We start from the raw sequence: 20,038 nt of genomic DNA on the forward strand, positions 1-20,038 counted from the left end.
TTGTGCAAATTAACAGACAGATAAGCATGACCTGTAAATGTTATTTTCGCCGGCTAACAGATTAATTTATTAATATCCAGGAAGGATATGTTGGTGGGTCGGTCCACCTCAAAGCACAAGTCGATTTCGACACCCACCATCTCAGATTGTTCAATAATTGTTTATTTTAGAAATGGATAAATTACCGTTCCTGAAATATATTTTGATCTGAGAAATTAAGCTAATTGATTGCACCCAAATTGGTCATATTTTTGATATATAGGATTCAAATAATATTCAATAAATATAGTACCTAGCAATGAGTGAGGAATCCAAAGAAATTGTCAAAAGCCTCCCACCCCAACAACGAGTCTCAGTTCGCTATGTCTTACAAGTAGTATGGCACTGCGGTTCAGAGTATTGTTATGTATTCCCAGTGAATTTAATGGTGTGTTCCCCCCCCTGTCGAGATAAATTAGACATTGAAGTTGTTAGGTCCAATCCTACATCCTGATATTACACAGAGTTCCCCCAAAATACAAAATTACATATTGGTTACCTTACCCTGTAAACAGTCTATGGACAAGATATGACCGCAATCCATGTGTTGGTTTTGTTGTCCACTGTTTCATTTGTGGCACAAATTAAACGCAAGTCGATGGTACCTACAGTATGTTGGCATTTTCACGCTTCATGTCCAAATCATCCTGAAGTATCACATTTATTGTGTAACTCGGATGTTTCTTCTAGCTGTGGATATGACGCTCAAATGCTAATTATAGGTACCATTGACTTGCATTGAATTTGTGCCACAAATGCTAAAAAATTAGCATTTGAAACAGTGGCCAGGTAAACAACCAAACATAGGTTGGTGTTATACCTTGTTCATAAACTGCTTACATGTCATGGGAGGGGGAGAATTGATACTGTATAGTCATTGTTAGGATGGGATTGGCGTAGGGTGGGGGAGGGTGAGTCTCTTTTGGATTCCTCATGTCTTATTGTTGAAAAAGTTTGGTCCAAATCGTATGTTCGGTACTACATTTATTGAATATTCTAAGAATCCTATGAATTAAAATGGCCAATTTTTTTGGGGGTGCAATCAATTATCTTAATTTCTCAGATCAAATTGTTTCAACAAAATAATGTTGTAGGAATGCTAATCTTATCGGTTTCTAACTACAGAAACGCTTTCAGAACCATCTAAGATGGTGGGTGTCATGGCTTGCTGAAATGACATGGAACAACTCTTCTGACACAAGTTACAGATACTAAACCTTGACTGAAAACAGTCCTTTAGTGTAGATATGCAGTTTAGACTAACGTTACACAGAATCTTAGTGCATATGTTAATCTACAGATTTGGTTGAGAGGTGTCGCTCACACTTCCTTTTCATACGCTAAAACGTTCAGTTCCTGAGCTGAGCGCTTGCCTGGGTTGGCAAGCGTGAGAGGAAATGGTAAAATGGCTTGAATCTTTTGGTAATTTCCATATACAGGTTTTATAGACAAATATAGACCCGGCATCCTATGCAGCAGCGCAGGCATTTTGCGTTCGGTGACATATGGCCTAGAGGCCTAGTTTAGCCCTTTTTTTGTTTTAAAAGCATACTTTTTTTTTTTTTTTTCAAGTTATTTTTATTTCACCTTTTATTTAACCAGGTAGGCCAGTTGAGAATAACTTCTCATTTACAACTGCGACCTGGACAAGATAAAGCGAAGCATTGCGACCAAAAACAACACTGAGTTCCACAAACAAACGTACAGTCAATAACACAATAGAAAAATGTATGTATAATGTGTGCAAATGTAGAAGAGTAGGGAGGTTAAGGCAATAAATAGGCCATAGAGGTGAAATAATTACAATTTAGCATTAACACTGGAGTGATAGATGTGCAGATGATGTGCAAGTCGAGATACTGGGGTGCAAAAGAGCAAGAGGGTAAGTAATAATATGGGGATGAGGTAGTTGGGTGTGCTATTTACAGATTGGCTGTGACTTGCCTTATAAGCTTTTTCAGAAAGTTGTTTAGTGTGTTTTTGCAGCACAGGCTTTTGTCATTTGAAGGCTCTGGTTCTGCCCTTTGTTGAATTCATGAGCCTAACTTGCTTTTTAAAGTTATTTAGTAGTGCGTTTGAATCGGCCACTTATTTAGTAGTGCGTTTGAATATAGGCCACTTAGTTTTTCAGTTTTGCGATTTCTAAGTTGCTGTGTTTAAAACGGCAATGATTCACACCTTGCAACAAAGTGACTGCCTATCTTCTTTTAGCTGTTGTGAGTGAAGCAAGCAGCTGCTTGTCCCAGGCTCGTGAGAATTAAAACTCTCTCTCCAAATGATTCGAGTGGGGGTCTCATGATAGCAGCAGCCCTATCAGGCAGCGAAGTGGTCTTTCCACCGTGCCCCCATTCTACAGATAAGGCCCCGTCAACGTGGTGTGTCGGACGTCAGTCACTACACTATATCTGCCATATATTTCTCTCTCACTCTCACTCTCTCTCAATATCTGCCTGAAACATAATTGAAATTCGTCATTGTCACCCACCTCCCCTTGTCCGGAATCAAAACCGCACTGGCTGTCGAGACCTGCCTAACTTTGCATCTGTTCCACCTCTGTATCTTTCGTGCCATTGGGAACGTCCTCTGTTGCAGTGTCTAGAGCCAGGCCCCTTGACTGACTGCCCGGCATAGAGAGGCAAGGCAAACTGGCAGTTGTGACTGAGGTATTCCCAGAACTCTAGGAAGCCACAGAGTGAGTGGAGATCCACAGAGTCATATTTGATATAATGGTCCCAGATGAGTGTGTAGGGTAGTGATAGGCCTAGTACATAGCTCGTATCTCCCTTGGTAACATTTGGGACTATAACATCTAGGCCTAACCAGTTGTAGGTTTCCCATTCTCACAATATAGTTAGCAAATGTCATCAACGGTGTTGGTAAAATTAGGTGTCTGACTTGTTGCTGTCGCAGTGACTACATCTGTTAATGCCTTACACGGAACCCAAACCGGGGGGTAGTAGAAGTGAAGGAGTGATTGACACTGAAATGTGCCCGTATGTGGTGGGGGAAGATGGAGGTGGGGATTCACTTTTTTGAATAGAACAGTCGTTAAGGGAAGTCTTATGTATTTCCTGAGTGTCTCTGTGACAACAATCGGCCTAGGGTATCCTGCTGTTTCCTGTTTTGCTCACCAGAGAGTGAGAAGAGGGGTATGATCACTGTCTTGACCATGGTTTCCGTTATGTAAATGACTGGACATTTTGAGAAATTTACTGGACCTGTATGCTTTGGGTGCGTAACTTGATTTGGGTGTCTACCCACAGTACTCAGAATAACAAATCACACGTAGATTATGGTAATTCATCTTAACAGTACATTGTAACTCGAGGATGCAACGACGTGTGTCCTCTCCGAATTACTTTGCAAACTGTGAAGATGTTAGATCAACTTCACATTTTACTTTTCCTCAGCCAACAAGACGATTAACGAACAGCAAAATCACTAGCCTATGTGTTATAGGTTGGACACTATATAAACTATGTCAATCTACTAGAAAGAGAAAAATTGCCTATTCCAAACGGACTCTGGGACAGTTGTGGGACAATAGATCCCAAATTCATACAACCAGTATGCCTAGGCTACGTATATTTAAAAACATATTTAAAGCAATGATGCTGAACATTTAGCTTACAATTTTGATGCTTTACAAAAATATACACTGAACATGAAACAGATTGTACAGAGGTTCAGATAAGGAAATCAGTCAATTGAAGTGAATTCATTATGCTGTTATCTATGGATTTCACATTACTGGGACCTGGAACACGCTGTCGTACTCGTTGATCCAGAGCACCCCAAACATGTCTGAGTATACAGGCCTTTGAAGAACTGGGACATTTTCAGCTTCCACGAAGCTGAAAATCTTTGATGGCCGTGCATTATCATGCTGAAACATGAGGTGATGGCGGCGGATGAATAGCATGACAATGGGCATCACAATCTTGTCACGGGATGTCTCTGCATTTATATTGCCATCGATTTAAAATGCAATTGTTTGTTTTTTGCAACTTAGTCCTGCCCGTAACAGCCCCACCATGGGGCACTCTGTTCACAACATTGACATCAGCAAACCACATGCCCATACAACGTCATACAGGGATTCATCCATGAAGCGCACACCTCTCCAGCATGCCATTGGCCATTGAAGGTGAGCATTTGCCCACTGAAGATGGTTATTACACCGAACTGCAGTCAGGTCATAACCCTGGTGAGGAGGACGAACACGCAGATACGCTTCCCTGAGACGGTTTCTGTCAGTTTGTGCAGAAATTCTTTGGTTGTTCAAGCCCACAGTTGCATCAGCTGTCCGGGTGGCTGGTCTCGGACGATCCCGCAGGTGAAGAAGCGTGGAAGTCCTGGCCTGGAGTGTTTGTTTGTGGTCTGCGGTTTTGGTTTGAAGTACTGCCAAATTCTCTAAAATGACATTGGAAGTGGTTTATAGTAGAGAAATAAAAATGTAATTCTCTGGCAACAGCTCTGGGTACATTCCTGTAAATGAGTAGCAATGTACAGGTAACTGACAAAATATAGGAAACAGTTAGGTAAATGATGGAGACTAAGTATATTGAAAGCAGGTGCTTCCACACAGGTGTGACTCCTGAGTTAATTAAGCAATTAACATTCCATCATGCAGAAGGCCATGAATAAAAATACCCAGTTGCCCTTTTATTTTTGCCACCATGGCTAGAAGAAGAGATCTCAGTAACTTAAAAAAAGGAGGGTCTCAGGAGCATATGGGGTTTAAAGTGTGTGTGTCTGTCACCAGATCTCAACCCAGTTAAACACTTATGGGAGATTCTGGAGCGGTGCCTGGGACAGCGTTTTCCACCACCAAAAAAAACAAACACCAAATGATGGAATTTCTCCAGACACTTGTAGAATCTTGCCTGTCTCAGCGCACTGACGCTGTTCTGGCAGCTTGTAGTGGCCCAACGCCCTATCAAGAAACTTTATGTTATCGTTTCCTTTATTTTGGCAGTTACCTGTACATGAAGGCATAAGTCTACATCCAGCCCCATACGCTTTACTTTGTTACCATTCAGCAGGCAAGGGGGCTCGTTTGGCTAAAACAGGTGAACAGAATTAGCCAACCACCGGTAATCTTTTGCACTGCTTTGAACTCCCTTTAACTGCTTGTGGTTTGTGTTTTAAGTCCCATCTGCCTTTTTTAATGCTATTCTAAAGAAAGGTGTATTGTTCTCCGCGGACCCACTCTGCCTGTCCCCGTCTTTAGGTTCTTCCTCAGTCATCAACTCTGCTCCAGGTACAGAGGCCCTCCATTGTTTGGAGAGGAAGGCATGTCAGCGCTTCGCTACCAATAATAGACTGGCTAAACAGTTCCTTCATGGGGAAGTACTGTTACTGTACGAAGTATTGTTACTGTACGTCACAAAGGGCTATTTATGCACAGCATTTAGGTGAGCAGTGTTTAAGTGATCGGGTAACTGCCAACATAATGGAAACACTTGAGTAAATGAGGAACACAAAGTACAGTTTAAGTCGGACGTTTACATACACCTTAGCCAAATACATTTAAACTCAGTTTTTCACAATTCCTGACATTTAATCCTAGTAAAAATTCCCTGTTTTAGGTCAGTTAGGATCACCACTTTATTTCAAGAACTTGAAATGTCAGAATAATAGTAGAGTGATTTATTTCAGCTTTTATTTCTTTCATCACATTCCCAGTGGGTCAGAAGTTTACATACACTCAGTAAGTATTTGTTAGCATTGCCTTTAAATTGTTTAACTTGGGTCAAACATTTCAGGTAGACTTCCACAAGCTTCCCAGAATAAGTTGGGTGAATTTATGCCCATTCCTCCTGACAGAGCTGGTGTAATAGTCGGGTTTGTAGGCCTCCTTGCTCGCACATGCTTTTTCAGTTCTGCCCACACATTTTCTATTAGGATTGAGGTCAGGGCTTTGTGATGGCACTCCAATACCTTGACTTTGTTGTCCTTGAGCCATTTTGCTGCAACTTTGGAAGTATGCTTGGGGTCATTGTCCATTTGGAAGACCCATCTGCGACCAAGCTTTAACTTCCTGACTGATGTCTTGAGATGGTGCTTCAATATATCCACGTAATTTTCCAGCCTCATGATGCCATCTATTTTGGGACGTGCACCAGTCCCTCCTGCAGCAAAGCACCCCCACAACATAATGCTGCCACCCCCATGCTTCACAGTTGGGGTGGTGATCTTCGGCTTGCAAGCCTCATCAGACCAGAGGACATTTCTCCAAAAAGTACCATCTTTGTCCCCATGTGCAGTTGCAAACCGTAGTCTGGCTTTTTTATGGCGGTTTTGGAGCAGTGGCTTCTTCCTTGCTGAGCGTCTTTTCAGGTTATGTCGATATAGGACTCGTTTTACTGTGGATATAAACACTTTTGTATCGGTTTCCTCCAGCACCTTCACAAGGTCTTTTGCTGTTCTGGGATTGATTTGCACTTTTCGCACCAAAGTACGTTCATCTCTATGAGACTGAACATGTCTCCTTCTTGAGTGGTATGACGGCTATTGGTCTCATGCTGTTTGTACTTGTGTATTGTTTGTACAGATGAACGTGGTACCTTCAGCGTTTGGAAATTGTTCCCAAGGATGAACCAAACTTGTGGAGGTCTACAATTTATTTCTTAGGTCTTGGCTGATTTATTTTGATTTTCCCATGATGTCAAGCAGAGGCACTGAGTTTGAAGGTAGGCCTTGAAATACATCCACAGGTCCACGTCCAATTGACTCAAATGATGTCAATTAGCCTATTAGAAGCTTCTAAAGCCATGACATCATTTTCTGGAATTTTAAAAGCACAGTCAACTTAGTGTATGTAAACTTCTGACCCACTGGAATTGTGGTACAGTGAATTATAAGTGAAATAATCTCTGTAAACAATTGTTGGAAAAATTACTTGTCATGCACAAAGTAGATGTCCTAACCGACTTGCCAAAACTATAGTTTGTTAACAAGACATTTGTGGAGTGGTTGAAAAATGAGTTTTAATGACTCCAACTGAAGTGTATGCAAATGTCCGACTTCAACTGTAGTGTGTTTGTGTGGCCATATGTAGTGGGGGTGTCAGTGGAAGTACTGTATGTGTGTGTGCGCCGAGTCCAGTGCAAAATAAGGCCAATGCGGGTAGTCATTTGATTTGCTATTTAGCAGTCATGTTTTGCATTCTTATGGCTTGGGGGTAGAAGCTGTTCAGGGTGCTGTTGGTTCCAGTCTTGCAGTACTGGTACTGCTTGCTGTGCTGTAGCAGAGAGAACAGTCTACGGCTAGGGTGACTGGAGTCTTCTAAAAATGTTGTGGGCAGTCCTCTGATACCGCCTGGTATAGTCACAATATCAAACAATTACTCAGATCAGAATTGGATCAGGCAGGGAAGTGCATGGTTGACATTGATAAGTCGCTCTGGATAAGAGCGTCTGCTAAATGACTTAAATGTAATGTAAATGATTAACCTGTTGTAACACCCCATTCCGGGTCCTGGAGCGTAATCATCAACTGACCCTAATTAGCATAATGCAACGCACATAAATATTACTAGAAAATATTCCTATTCATGAAGTCACAAGTGAAATATATTGAAACACAGCTTAGCCTTTTGTTAATCACTCTGTCGTCTCAGATTTTCAAAATATGCTTTACAGCCAAAGCAAATAAAGCATTTGTGTAAGTTTATCGATAGCCTAGCATTATGTCCAGCTAGCAGCAGGTAACTTGGTCACGAAAATCAGAAAAGCAATCAAATTAAATCGTTTACCTTTGAGCTTCGGATGTTTTCACTCACGAGACTCCCAGTTAGATAGCAAATGTTCCTTTTTTCCCAAAATATTATTTTTGTAGGCGAAATAGCTCCGTTTGTTCTTCACGTTTGGCTGAGAAATCGACTGGAAATTGCGGTCACGACAACGCCGAAAAATATTCCAAATTAGCTCCATGATATCGACAGAAACATGGAAAACGTTGTTTATAATCAATCCTCAAGGTGTTTTACAAATATCTATTCAATAATATATCCATCGGGACAATTGGTTTTTCAGTAGGAGCGAAAGGAAAAATGGCTACCTCTGTATTTTACGTGAGAATCACTCAGAGCCATCAGGTGACCACTTACACAATGTAGCCGCTTACGCTTATTCTTCAACATAAAGGCGTAAAACTACGTCACTATGCTTTAGACACCTTGGGGAATACGTAGAAAAATGAATCTGTAATCTGGTTGATAGCCCATTCACTGCTCAATAGGGACGCATCGGAACGCAGAGCTTTCAAAACATGAGTCACTTCCGGATTGGATTTTTCTCAGGCTTTCGCCAGCAATATCCGTTCTGTTATACTCACAGACAATATTTTTACAGTTTTGGAAACTTTAGAGAGGATAGAAAACAAAGTTGTTAATTATATGCATATTCTAGCATCTTGTCCTGACAAAATATCCCGTTTAATTTGGGAACGTTATTTTTCCAAAAATGAAAATACTGCCTTGTTACAAGAGGTTAAATTGCCTATATTCCTATTCCTATTTGCTGTAGCCTATTTCAATACATGTTTTATTTACATAAAGCACGAGAACAATGTAGACCGAGCTAAGAGTCTCACCAAAGCAGTGCAAAATATCCTGTCAGAATAAAAATATATTTTTGAATGCAGGAATCTGGGCCTTTTTTTTAGGATTCTCTGCTGTCTAATTGTTATAGAAGCCCATATGTATTATTTGTGACCCAACACCTGGATTCGGTCCTATGTAGCAAAGTTTGGAATGGTGTTTTTTTTTACATTGGATAAAAGTAGAGACTGTAATCCGGAGGCGGGTGTTTTTATACAACAGCCTTCTTTCTGTGTTCTCTTTTTGGACTCTCTGCATTTGGCAATCATCGCTCTGCTTCCACCGAGCATTTCACTCATTTCAAATCTGTCAATTTCCATGACAACGAAACTGTTTCTCCCCCACCATTGTCATCAGAAGACTCTACAATGTCTGGTTCAATGAAAAATGTTTTTCCTAAATCGGGGATTTCCTCTTTTTGTCAGTCAGCATGGCACAATCATCCTCCAGAAAGTAGGCCATCACGTTTTGGCACTTAGCTTTGTCGATAGCGCTAATAACTTCAAGGCAGCAATGTTGAGAACAGTAGCAAAACTGTCAGTTCTTCATACATTTCCAAAAAAGACATGGTAGACAGGATTATCCACACATACTTAGCAGCTCATGTTATAGACAGAAGCATGCTACATGGCAGACCAGTCCAAACTTATCTCTCATCATGTCCAGCCCATTCATTCTCAGCCAATCATGGCTAGCGGGAGGATTTCTGTATTTTTCTGTGGCTGAATCAACTAGGCTCATTTTAAATAAAATTTTTAAAAACATTTTTTTTTACTAATGGCTTACAAGTTTGTCATTAATGAAGCCAATGACTGTGGTAAACTCTTCAATGTTGTCGGATAAATCCTGGAACATATTCCTATCTGTGCTAGCGAAACAGTCCCGTAGATTAGCATCCGCTTCATCGGACCACTTCCGTATTGAGCGTCACTGGTACTTCCTGTTTGAGTTTTTGTTTGGAAGCAGGATAAAAAAGGGAGGGTGCGGGAGGGCCTTGTATGCCTTTCTTTGTGCGGAGTAAAAGTGATAGAGTTTTGTCGCCTCTAGTTGCACAGGTGAGAAGTTGGTTAAAATGAGGTAAAACAGGTTTCCGTTTCCCTGTGTTAAAATCACCAACCACGAGAAACGCTCCCTCTGGATGTACATTTTCTTGTTTGCTTATGGCCTATACAGCTCTTTGATTGCGGTCTTAGTGCCAGCATCAGTTTGTGGTGGTAAATAGACAGCAAGGCATGACTAACTCCCCCCCACCACTTGTCCTTTGGACCTTGTTGTTGAAGGGCCGGATGGCAGTAGACAAGAAGGATATAATTCATATTGATGTTAATGATTCATTTCGAGAGTCATGATTATTGACTCTCTCTCTGACAAACAACCAAAGAGATCTCTAACAAACACAAACTACTAGGTCATCATTTGGGTCCACAACAAATTTAAATTGTCATGAAGACCCAAATGTCTTTAAATCACACAAAGGGGCTCTTTCCTTTTCAAACCAATCTCTCCTTCAATAAATTAACATTAACGTGTTAGCTTCCAAACTTGTTTTGTGGGTTACAGGGATGAAAAATACCATGGCTGGTCAGTGAAACATTTAGGCTAACGTTAGCTATAGCCGCTTGTCTTCAATAGTACTGTCACTCCAACAACACTGGCTACAGCCTACCTTGAACAATGCAAAGAAATGCAGGTAGTGAAGGCCTGCATCTTCAATGCTAATGCATTGTGTTTAAGTAGCTTCTCTTTAGGGAACTCATTGTGCCCCCCTTAGCCCCAACAGGTTAACTTCTTATGGGCAGGTGGGACGGCCGACATCCGGTGAAATTGCAGAGCACAAAATTTGAAAATACCAAATTAAAATATTTAAGATTCTTGAAAATATGTGTTATACATCAAAATAAGAAGAGCCGCACACACAGGGTATTATACCCTGATGAAGACAGCTTGGCTGTCGAAACGTTGGACATTACATTTTTGCATCTGAGCTCCTAGAGTGTGCAGCTCTCCTTTATTTTCAAGTTTTCCACTCCGCTAGCCAGCACCTCGCCTAATAGGTGTGCGTTTCTTTTTCTTCTAGATACATCAAAATAAAGCTTAATTTGTTAATCCAGCCGCAAACCATGCAGTTCTTTGAGGACAGTGCCCCGCATACAAACACATGAAAATCGTATTTCAACCAGGCAGGTGCGCCACAAGTCAGAAATAGCTCAAAATGAATGCCTTACCTTTGAAGATCTTCTGTTGGCACTCAAATGTCCCAGAAACATCACAAATAGTCCTTTTTGTTCGATAATGTCCCAAAAATGTCAATTTATTTGGCGTGTTTGATTCAGAAATACACTGGTTTCAACTCCCCCAACATGCCTACAAAGTATCTATTAAGTTACCTGTAAACTTGGTCCAAACATTTCAAACAACGTTCCTAATCCAACCTCTGGTACCCTAAACCGTAAATAATCGCTAAAATTTCAGACGGAATAAATTGTTTATGATACCGGATAAAAAACAACGTGAAGCACGCTCCAGTTCACGCGCACCAAATCAGTCGAGTCCACCTGTAGTGACACTTACAATGAATAGGACTACTTCTTAATTTCCCAAAAGAACATTGAACTATTTCTAAAGACTGTTGACATCTAGTGGAAGCCATAGGAACTGCAACCAGGTTCCTAATAATAAGGGTATCCCATAGAAAACATTTGGAAAATACTATGACCTCAAAATAAATTTCCCTGGATGGTTTGTCCTCAGGGTTTCGCCTGCCATATCAGTTATGTTATACTCACAGATATTATTTTAACAGTTTTAGAAACTTTTTGTTTTCTATCAAAATCTACAAATTGTATGCTTATCTTAGCTTCTGGGCCTGAGAAACAGGCAGTTTACTTTGGGCACACTTTTCATCCGGAGGTGAAAATACTGCCCCCTTCCCAAGAGATGTTAACTTACCTTGCTTGCCCCTTGTTGAAGATTCATCTCTCCATCCATGATCTGATTTGACAAACGATCCCGTTGGGATCACTCGTATAATACTTGATTACCGGTAATTCTGAGCCTAGTGGCAGTTTTGCTCAAAGTATTGTTTGTTTTATGTATCGTCTTTTTAAGCACATGACCAAATTAGTTTCTCACTGGTGGGCTGATAACGTTAATCTAAATCTCTGAATCTGACTAATGATAACCAACTAGCTAAAATCAAATCAAACAAGCAACAACGCTATTTATCTGAGAAGTCTGCTTCAAGGATGGTTGACTAACTAGAAAACGGGAAGACAGCGTGCATACAACCCTTCTCGACTGTGCACTCATCCCCCCCCCAAAAAAAAGATTAAAAGCAGTGTTTTGGTACTGACAAAGATCCGTTTCAGTTCTAAACATAGTCAATAAAGTGGTGAATTGAGCTTCAACAGTGTGCACGCCTTCTTTGTTAGCCCAGAACATTTACATTTACATTTAAGTCATTTAGCAGACGCTCTTATCCAGAGCGACTTACAAATTGGTGCGTTCACCTTAAGACATCCAGTGGAACAGCCACTTTACAATAGTGCATCTAAATCTTTCAAGGGGGGTGAGAAGGATTACTTTATCCTATCCTAGGTATTCCTGAAAGAGGTGGGGTTTCAGGTGTCTCCGGAAGGTGACAGAACCTACAGTGCATTCAGAAAGTATTCAGACCCATTGACTTTTTCCACATTTTGTTATGTTACAGCCTTAATCTAAAATGGATTCAATAATTTTTTCCCCCCTCATCAATCTACACACAATACCCCATAATGACAAAGCAAAAATGGGGTTTTAGAAATGTATGCATATTTATAAAAAATGTAAATGGACATTTCCATAAGTATTCTGACCCTTAACTCAGTACTTTGAAGCACCTTTGGCAGCGATTACAGCCTCGAGTTTGACGCTACAAGCTTGGCACACCTGTATTTGGGGAGTTTGTCCCATTCTCTTCGGCCTATCCTCTCAAGCTCTGTCAGGTTGGATGGGAGCTTCGCTGCACAGCTATTTTCAGGTCTCTCCAGAGATGTTCAATCGGTTCAAGTCCAGGCTCTGGCTGGGCCACTCAAGGACATTCAGAGACTTGTCCTGAATCCACTCCTGCTTTGTCTTTGCTCTGTGCTTAGGATCGTTGTCCTGTTGGAAGGTGAATCTTCGCCCCAATCTGAAGTCCTGAGCGCTCTGGAGCAGGTTTTCATGAAGGATCTCTCTGTACTTTGCTCCGTTCATCTTTGCCTTGATTGTGACTAGTCTCCCAGTCTCTGCCGCTGAAAAACATCCCAACAGCATGATGCTGCCACCACCATGCTTCATCGTAAGGAAGGAGTGACTTCTGTTTGGCCTCTCTACCATAAAGGCCTGATTGGTGGAGTGCTGCATAGATGGATGGTTGTCCTTCTGGAAGATTCTCCCATCTCCACAGAGGAACTTGAACTCTGGTGCACTCTGAGTGACCATCAGGTTCTTGGTCACCTCCCTGACCAAGGCCCTTCTCCCTCGATTGCTCTGTAAAGAATTCTGGTGGTTCCAAACTTCTATTTAAGTATGATGGAGGCCAATGTTCTTGGGGACCTTCAAAGCTGCAGACATTTTTTGGTACCCTTCCCCATATCTGTGCCTCGACACAATCCTGTCTCAGAGCTCTACAGACAATTCATTTGATGTAATGGCTAGGTTTTTGCTCTGACATGCACAGTCAATTGTGGGACCTTATATAGACAGGTGTGTGCCTTTTCCAAATCATGTTCAATCGCTTTCGCATTGTCATTATGGGCTATTGTGTGTAAATTGCGGAAAACATCATTTTTATTAAATACATTTTAGAATAAGGCTGTAGCGTAACGAATTGTGGAAAGAAGGAAGTGGTCTGAATACTTTCCAAATGCACTGTATGTTTTTAAGGATGTGCGTATGACCACATTTATGTAGACTGTATTGGTAGACCATCTACACCGGCCCAATGCTTTTACATCTTTAACAGGAGTTAAGGCTAAAGGCCAGAGCTAGCAAGAAATGGGATGCTGCTCAATGACTTTTCACCTTTTATTTAACCAGGTAAGCTAGTTGAGAACAAGTTCTCATTTACAACTGCGACCTGGCTAACCAATAACCGCAAGATGACTCTCGCTTCCAACAAGTTTAGGATAGGATATCGATTGCTTTGCTTTATAAAATCTTATAATTTAAAAAAGTAATTCTGAACCTCTAAAATCACTTCAATACTGTTAATATATTTTGATCACTTTTCACGTCATTTTGCCCAGCTAATAGGCCTACCCACTGATCAAGCAACATCGGAAGTAGTGTGAACCTCTTATGAGCAGTACTCATTAGCTCCGGCGTACAGTTACTTATACACAAAATCCGCCCCAATTGTATTCATAACTACATTGTTGATTGTAAATGACAACTTTGATAATTCTACATTACTAACTAGCTTCGTTATTTATTCTGTGTCTAAACCTGCCTGATTTAATTGATCTGTAGCATGTTATCTTGAAGGGGCGAAGTCTGTTGCGACATTCTAAGGTCAGGAAAGTTGAAGCTAGCGTTTTTAGCAAGCTAGCTATTGTCAAAAAACCTTGGGAAACTATTTCCTTAAGTAATAATACAATGATCTTTACAATAAAGAGTTTTAAAGTCTAGGCTGCTTCATTTGTCACACGACCTTCATTTAGCATATATCTATGTAATTAAAAGTCAAAATAAAGCTTGGCTACATTTTTACTGGCGCCTCATGTCCGCATCGGTTTGGACATAAGGCTGTAGACAATATGCATATCACCTGTACTTTGACATGTAGGCTTTTAAAAAAAAATGTATGTGCATGAAAAATGTATTTGAATATTATATTACCTCTGATCCAATTATGATATGAATAATTGTTTGATATTGTCATTTTTGTGATGTATACAGTACCAGTCAAATGTTTGGACACCTACTCATTCAAGTTTTTATAACATTGTTACTATTTTCTACGTTGTAGAATAATAGTGAAAACATTAAACTATGAAATAACACCTATGGAATCATGTCGTAACCAAGACGGTGTTAAACAAATCTAAATATATTTGAGATTCTTCAAAGTAGCCACCCGTTGTCTTGATGACAGCTTTGCACACTCTTGGCATTTTCTCAACCAGCTTCATGAGGTAGTCACCTGGAATTCATTTAAATTAGCAGGTGTGCCTTAAATTAATTGGTGGAATTTCTTTCCTTTTTTTGCATTTGAGCCAATAGGTTGGGGTGGTATACAGAAGATAGCCCTATTTGGTAAAAGACCAAGTCCATATTATGGCAATAACAGCTCAAATAAGCAAAGAAATACGACAGTTCATCGTTACTTTAAGACAAGGTCAGTCAATCTGGAAAATTTCAAGAACGTTGGAAGTTTCTTGAAGTGCAATTGCAAAAACCATCACGGGCTGTGATGAAACTGGCTCTCATGAGGACCACCACAGGAAATGAAGACCCATAGTTACTTCTGCTGCAGAGGATAGGTTCATTAGAATTACCAGCCTCAAAAAGCAGCCCAAAAAATGCTTCAGAGTTCAAGTAACAGACACATCTCAACATCAACTGTTCAGAGGAGACTGCGTGAATCAGGCCTTCATGGTCGAATTGCTGTGAAGAAACCACTACTAAAGGACACCAATAAGAAGAAAAGATTTGCTTGGGCCAAGAAACACAATCAATGGACATTAGACCGGTGGATTTCAGTCCTTTGGTCAGATGAGTCCAAATTTAAGATTTTTAGTTCCAACCTCTGTCTTTGAGACGCAGAGTAGGGAAACGGATGATCTCTGCATTTTCCCATACTTAACCAGCATGGCTACCACAGCGATCTGCAGAGATACGCCATCCCATCTGGTTTGCGCTTAGTGGGACTAAAATGTGTTTCTAAAGGCCTCCACAATCACTCAACCCAATTCAGGTGGTTTGGGATGAGTTGGACCGCAGAGTGAAGGAAAAGCAGCCAAAGAGTACCCAGCATATGTTGGAACTCCCTCAAGACTGTTTTAAAAAGCATTCCAGGTTAAGCTGGTTGAGAGCATGCAAAGAGTGCAAAGCTGTCAAGACAAAGGGTGGTTACTTTGAAGAATCTAAAATATAAATACAGGCCTATCTTAAGCTAAATATGGAGCACACAATTAAAAATGGTTATCAAACTTAATTTAGCCAACAAATGTTTTAACAGAATAAAACAAACACGTTTTGAATATTTAAAGAATTTGTTTAAATAGGCCTACAGTAATAATGATATACAATAATAATAGTAATGATGATAAAACAAATGTTTCTAAATATTAAAAAATAAATCCATGCAAGTTGCGCACAGCCTACATTTGGCCGAACCACTGTTCTTATCATAGTCCTCTTTTTAATATTAAAACTTAGGCACAGTCTCTTACTTTCATTTGACCTCAATTTACGCAGTCAACAGTAGCTTGGGGGTGGGCCATTTCCCTTCTCCTCATATGTCTCATCATTAAACAGTGTACTTCTGGCCTCAAAGGCCCCATAGTCAGGGCATAAGCAGTAATGTTAACCATCTGAGCTCGCCCCCCCTATCAACAGCGGTTGGCAAAATATAATTTTCTTGCTCTGTAGACCTCAACACTTAAATAGTTTTTACAGTTTTAGCCTCCGTTGCCTGAACTGCTTTCAAAAGATTTAAAGTAGGGGTTAAGCAAGTACAGTGTGTTTCACTCTACAGGCACTTTGTTCTTTGCAACTCCCCATAAGCGAGTTTTTTTCCATTTTATTTGAATATTTGTGAATTGCGTACTGTTCTGTTTGCTACCTTGAACTCAATTTAGTGAAAGGCTTTTAGGCATACATTAGTCTCTATCCTCCTAACTAGTTAGCTTTGCACACAGGGTATTCTACCTCCAAGACATTTTGCAATATGAGCCTTGCTTTCTCTTGTCTGTCTTTTCTGATTCACCCCCTCACTCTCTTTTTCTCCCTGTTTTCTCTGACTTTTGTTGGCACAGGAATCCCTCCATTGCGTTCTACCAGGCCTTCCAGTCTGGCAGCAGGCTGCGGGCCCACAGTGATAGGTACTGGACTGGATGGGACAGGCCTGCCTGTGTGTGGTTATGGTGCAGTGCATTTGCAGCTCAGCAGCAGTAGTGAGCTTTCCTTTGTGGATGTGCATGGCTGGAAACAGAGCATGGCAGCGGAGATGTGTTGGCCAGCCAAACCTCTCACACTCCGCCAATAGGCCTACATTAATAGCTGCCTTCTCAGTAACATGAAGCCCCACTAAAGCCCATAAAAAAACAGTTGTTCCCTGAACCTCCCCTCAACTGACTCACGCTGGTCAGTGTATGACATGGAACAGAGGGGTGCTATAAAGGGCAAGCCACTTTTAGTCATCAATAGGAATAGTCGGATGATTTAAATTGAACATACCAAAGCCAATACCTTTCCCTAACACTCCCACTTACAAAGCAGATTTGCCAGTCTATTATGACCTCTCACATAGCCCTTTCTGAGTGCTAGATTGAGTGTGCATTCAGGAGGCAGGACGTTCTTGAGAAGCCTCTATACAAATGAAAAGGGAACCATATTAAACTATATCTGACAGGAGAGCACCAGACGGGAAATGAAAGTGTGTTGTTAAAGCAACTCCTTGCTGACAGACACCAGGGAGGAGAACTGTACACACAGGCAGTAATTTCATACACCCGACCACCTCCAGCCAATTACACTGTGTGCCTGAAACCCACTCGCACTAAAGCATCGATTGATTGACTGACTGGCTGACTTCGAGAGCACTGACTGAGTGCTTTCTAACTGGGACGCTGCAGTAACAGCATGTACTTCTTCTGCCTGGAATAGTACATGCAGATTTCAGTTGTGCTGTGTTTGGAGACTTTACTGTTACTGCAAGCACCTGGAATGTACTGCATTATCTCTAGTTGGTTTCCATCACCAGCACCACTGCGGGATGGCAGGGGCGTTGCGCTTCACTTCCTGTTTTAGAGGTGCTGATTGTAAGAGCGTTCCGTGGGTACACACTTCCACGAGTGCCTGTTTCCATGGCAGAAAGGCAAACAGGCCAGGCTTTGTGCGCAAGTCATCTGTGGATCTCAATGTTGCCCCTGGTGCTCTGAGTTTGTATTTCATGTCAGTTATTCGACCTCATTTGGTAACCAATTGGGCTCTCTCAACATGATACCATAGAGATTGTTCAGACAACATCATGCTCCACTGTTTCCCCCTGATGTTGTTGCACTGTAACAACGAGATGGATATCCAAATAGCCCGTTCTCTTGCATGAAGAAATGCTAGTGTGTTTGTTACGAAATTAATCTGCTTGTAGTCACGCATGTTTGTGAAATGTCTTTCATGGTAGAAGCAGGTAGGTACATTCAAAGGTGTCACGGCAGTCAAGCCCACCAGCAGATACTGAACATGTGGACTGGCCTCGCTTTTGAGCTGTTTTTATCATATGCCAAGCTGAGCCAGAGGCCCCAACTGGGCTTCCCTCTCACTGAAGTTACTGATCCCAGTGATGGCAACAGTGGCCAGGGGCAAGGTATGACAACTATCCCAGGGTCCTACTCTGTTGCTCCCGCCTCAGTCCCTGTCAATGTAGGAGCACTTTGTGACTGTCCACTCTTTGGTGGCTAATGCATCTTTTGATTCACATTCCTCTCTTCTCTCTTGAACCCTTGAGTTTCGGAAATCGTCTCGGTCATTCTGTTTGTAACAACAAACCCTAATTCAAGCTCCATTAACTTCTTAGGGTATAGGGGGCAGCATTTTCACTTTTGGATAAATAGCGTGCCCAATTTAAACTTCCTGCTACTCATGCCAAGAATATAAGATATGCATATTATTAGTAGATTTGGATAGAAAACACTCTGAAGTTTCTAAAACTGTTTGAATCATGTCTGTGAGTATAACAAAACTTATGTAGCAGGCAAAACCCTGAGGACTAACCGTTCAGAATTTATTTTTTAGGTCTCTGTTCACTGTGTTCTCATTGGGAAACGATATTTCTTAGGAACTTGTTTTCAGTTCCTACCGCTTCCACTGGATGTCACCAGTCTTTGGAATTTGGTTGAGGTTATTCATTTGTGCAATGAAGAAGTACAGCCATCTAGGAACTGCGTAACACTGAGAGTTGCGCAAGACTTGAAAAGTAGCTTGGTTGTTGTCTTCCTGTATTGAACACAGACCAGTCTTCAATTTGATTGATTATTAACGTTTAAAAATACCTAAAGTTGTATTACAAAAGTAGTTTGAAATGTTTTGGCAAAGTTTACAGGCAACTTTTGAAATATTTTGTAGTGACGTTGCGCAATTTGGAATTTGTTTTTTTCTGGATCAAATGCGCCAAATAAATTGACATTTTGGATATATATGGACGGAATTAATCGAACAAAAGGACCAATTGTGACGTTCATGGGACATATTGGAGTGGCAACAAAAGAAGCTCATCAAAGGTAAGGCATGTTTTATTTTATTTCTGCGTTTTGTGTAGCGCCTGCAGGGTTGAAATATGCTACCGTCTTTGTTTACTGTTGTGCTATCATCAGATAATAGCTGCTTATGCTTTCGCCGAAAAGCCTTTTTAAAATCTGACATGTTGGCTGGATTCACAACGTGTAGCTTTAATTTAGTATCTTACATGTGTGATTTAATGAAAGTTAGATTTTCATATCATTTTATTTGAATTTGCCGCGCAGCATTTTCCCTGACGCAAGAGTCCCCTATACCATAAGAAGTTAAGCTCGGTCCAGTGATTGTACAAGCTAAACTTTATAGAGTTGCGCAAAATGGACGATTGCAGCTTTTTGTTTGATCTCAACCCAACCCTGAGCCCTGTGTGGGCTCTGACGAACAGAGGCGGTTTTACACCCCTTACCTTTACCCAGGTAGAGCCGGAGAAGTACCTTTTACACTACGTACTGTACGTGTTTGAAGCCAGAAGCTTTAGCAAAGAGTTAGGCCTACGTGGCTTTAACGAGTCAGTGGCTAAGAGAAGGTCACATGTTCAAAGGGGCTTGAGAAAACTGAAGCTTGTTACACCACCTGGCCACACATTGTTTTGCCTTAAACCAAAAAAAATCACAACTCTCAGGAGTAATTTAGTTTGTTTGACAATTTGTGTACGACTTTTAGACACTCATGCTGCCATTCTGGCTTTGGTAGCTAGTTCTGTTATTTTTCTTGGTCTGTTGAGGAGTGCAAGGATTATGTAATTGGTAGGATTTCACCAAACACAAATTCTTAAAGTAGCTTAATTTGAGTGGGCAGTAGGCACTGCCCAGACTGATCTATGATCAGCTGGTTTGTGGCAGCTCTTACCTACACTGAATAGCACAGTCTCTTCTATTTACTGTGCCTATTGGCCAGAACTGACCGAGGTGTCAC

At 41.0% G+C, this 20,038-nt stretch overlaps 1 protein-coding gene across 2 annotated transcripts in view; it reads left to right on the forward strand.

Moving 5' to 3' along the window:
• LOC115114134 (TSC22 domain family protein 2-like) overlaps positions 1 to 20,038 on the forward strand; it is a 46,683-nt gene that overhangs the window by 14,974 nt on the left and 11,671 nt on the right. The window contains exon 2 of one of the 2 annotated variants that reach the window (XM_029642142.2): positions 16,645 to 16,710. The exons of the other annotated variant lie outside the window; for it this stretch is intronic. Within the exon in view, the coding sequence (XP_029498002.2) occupies positions 16,645 to 16,710 (66 nt within the window). The remainder of the gene's footprint in view (positions 1 to 16,644; positions 16,711 to 20,038) is intronic. 2 annotated transcript variants of the gene reach the window in all.

This window comes from Oncorhynchus nerka, linkage group LG9b (genome assembly GCF_034236695.1).
Source record: "Oncorhynchus nerka isolate Pitt River linkage group LG9b, Oner_Uvic_2.0, whole genome shotgun sequence".
Taxonomy (NCBI): Eukaryota; Metazoa; Chordata; class Actinopteri; order Salmoniformes; family Salmonidae; genus Oncorhynchus; species Oncorhynchus nerka.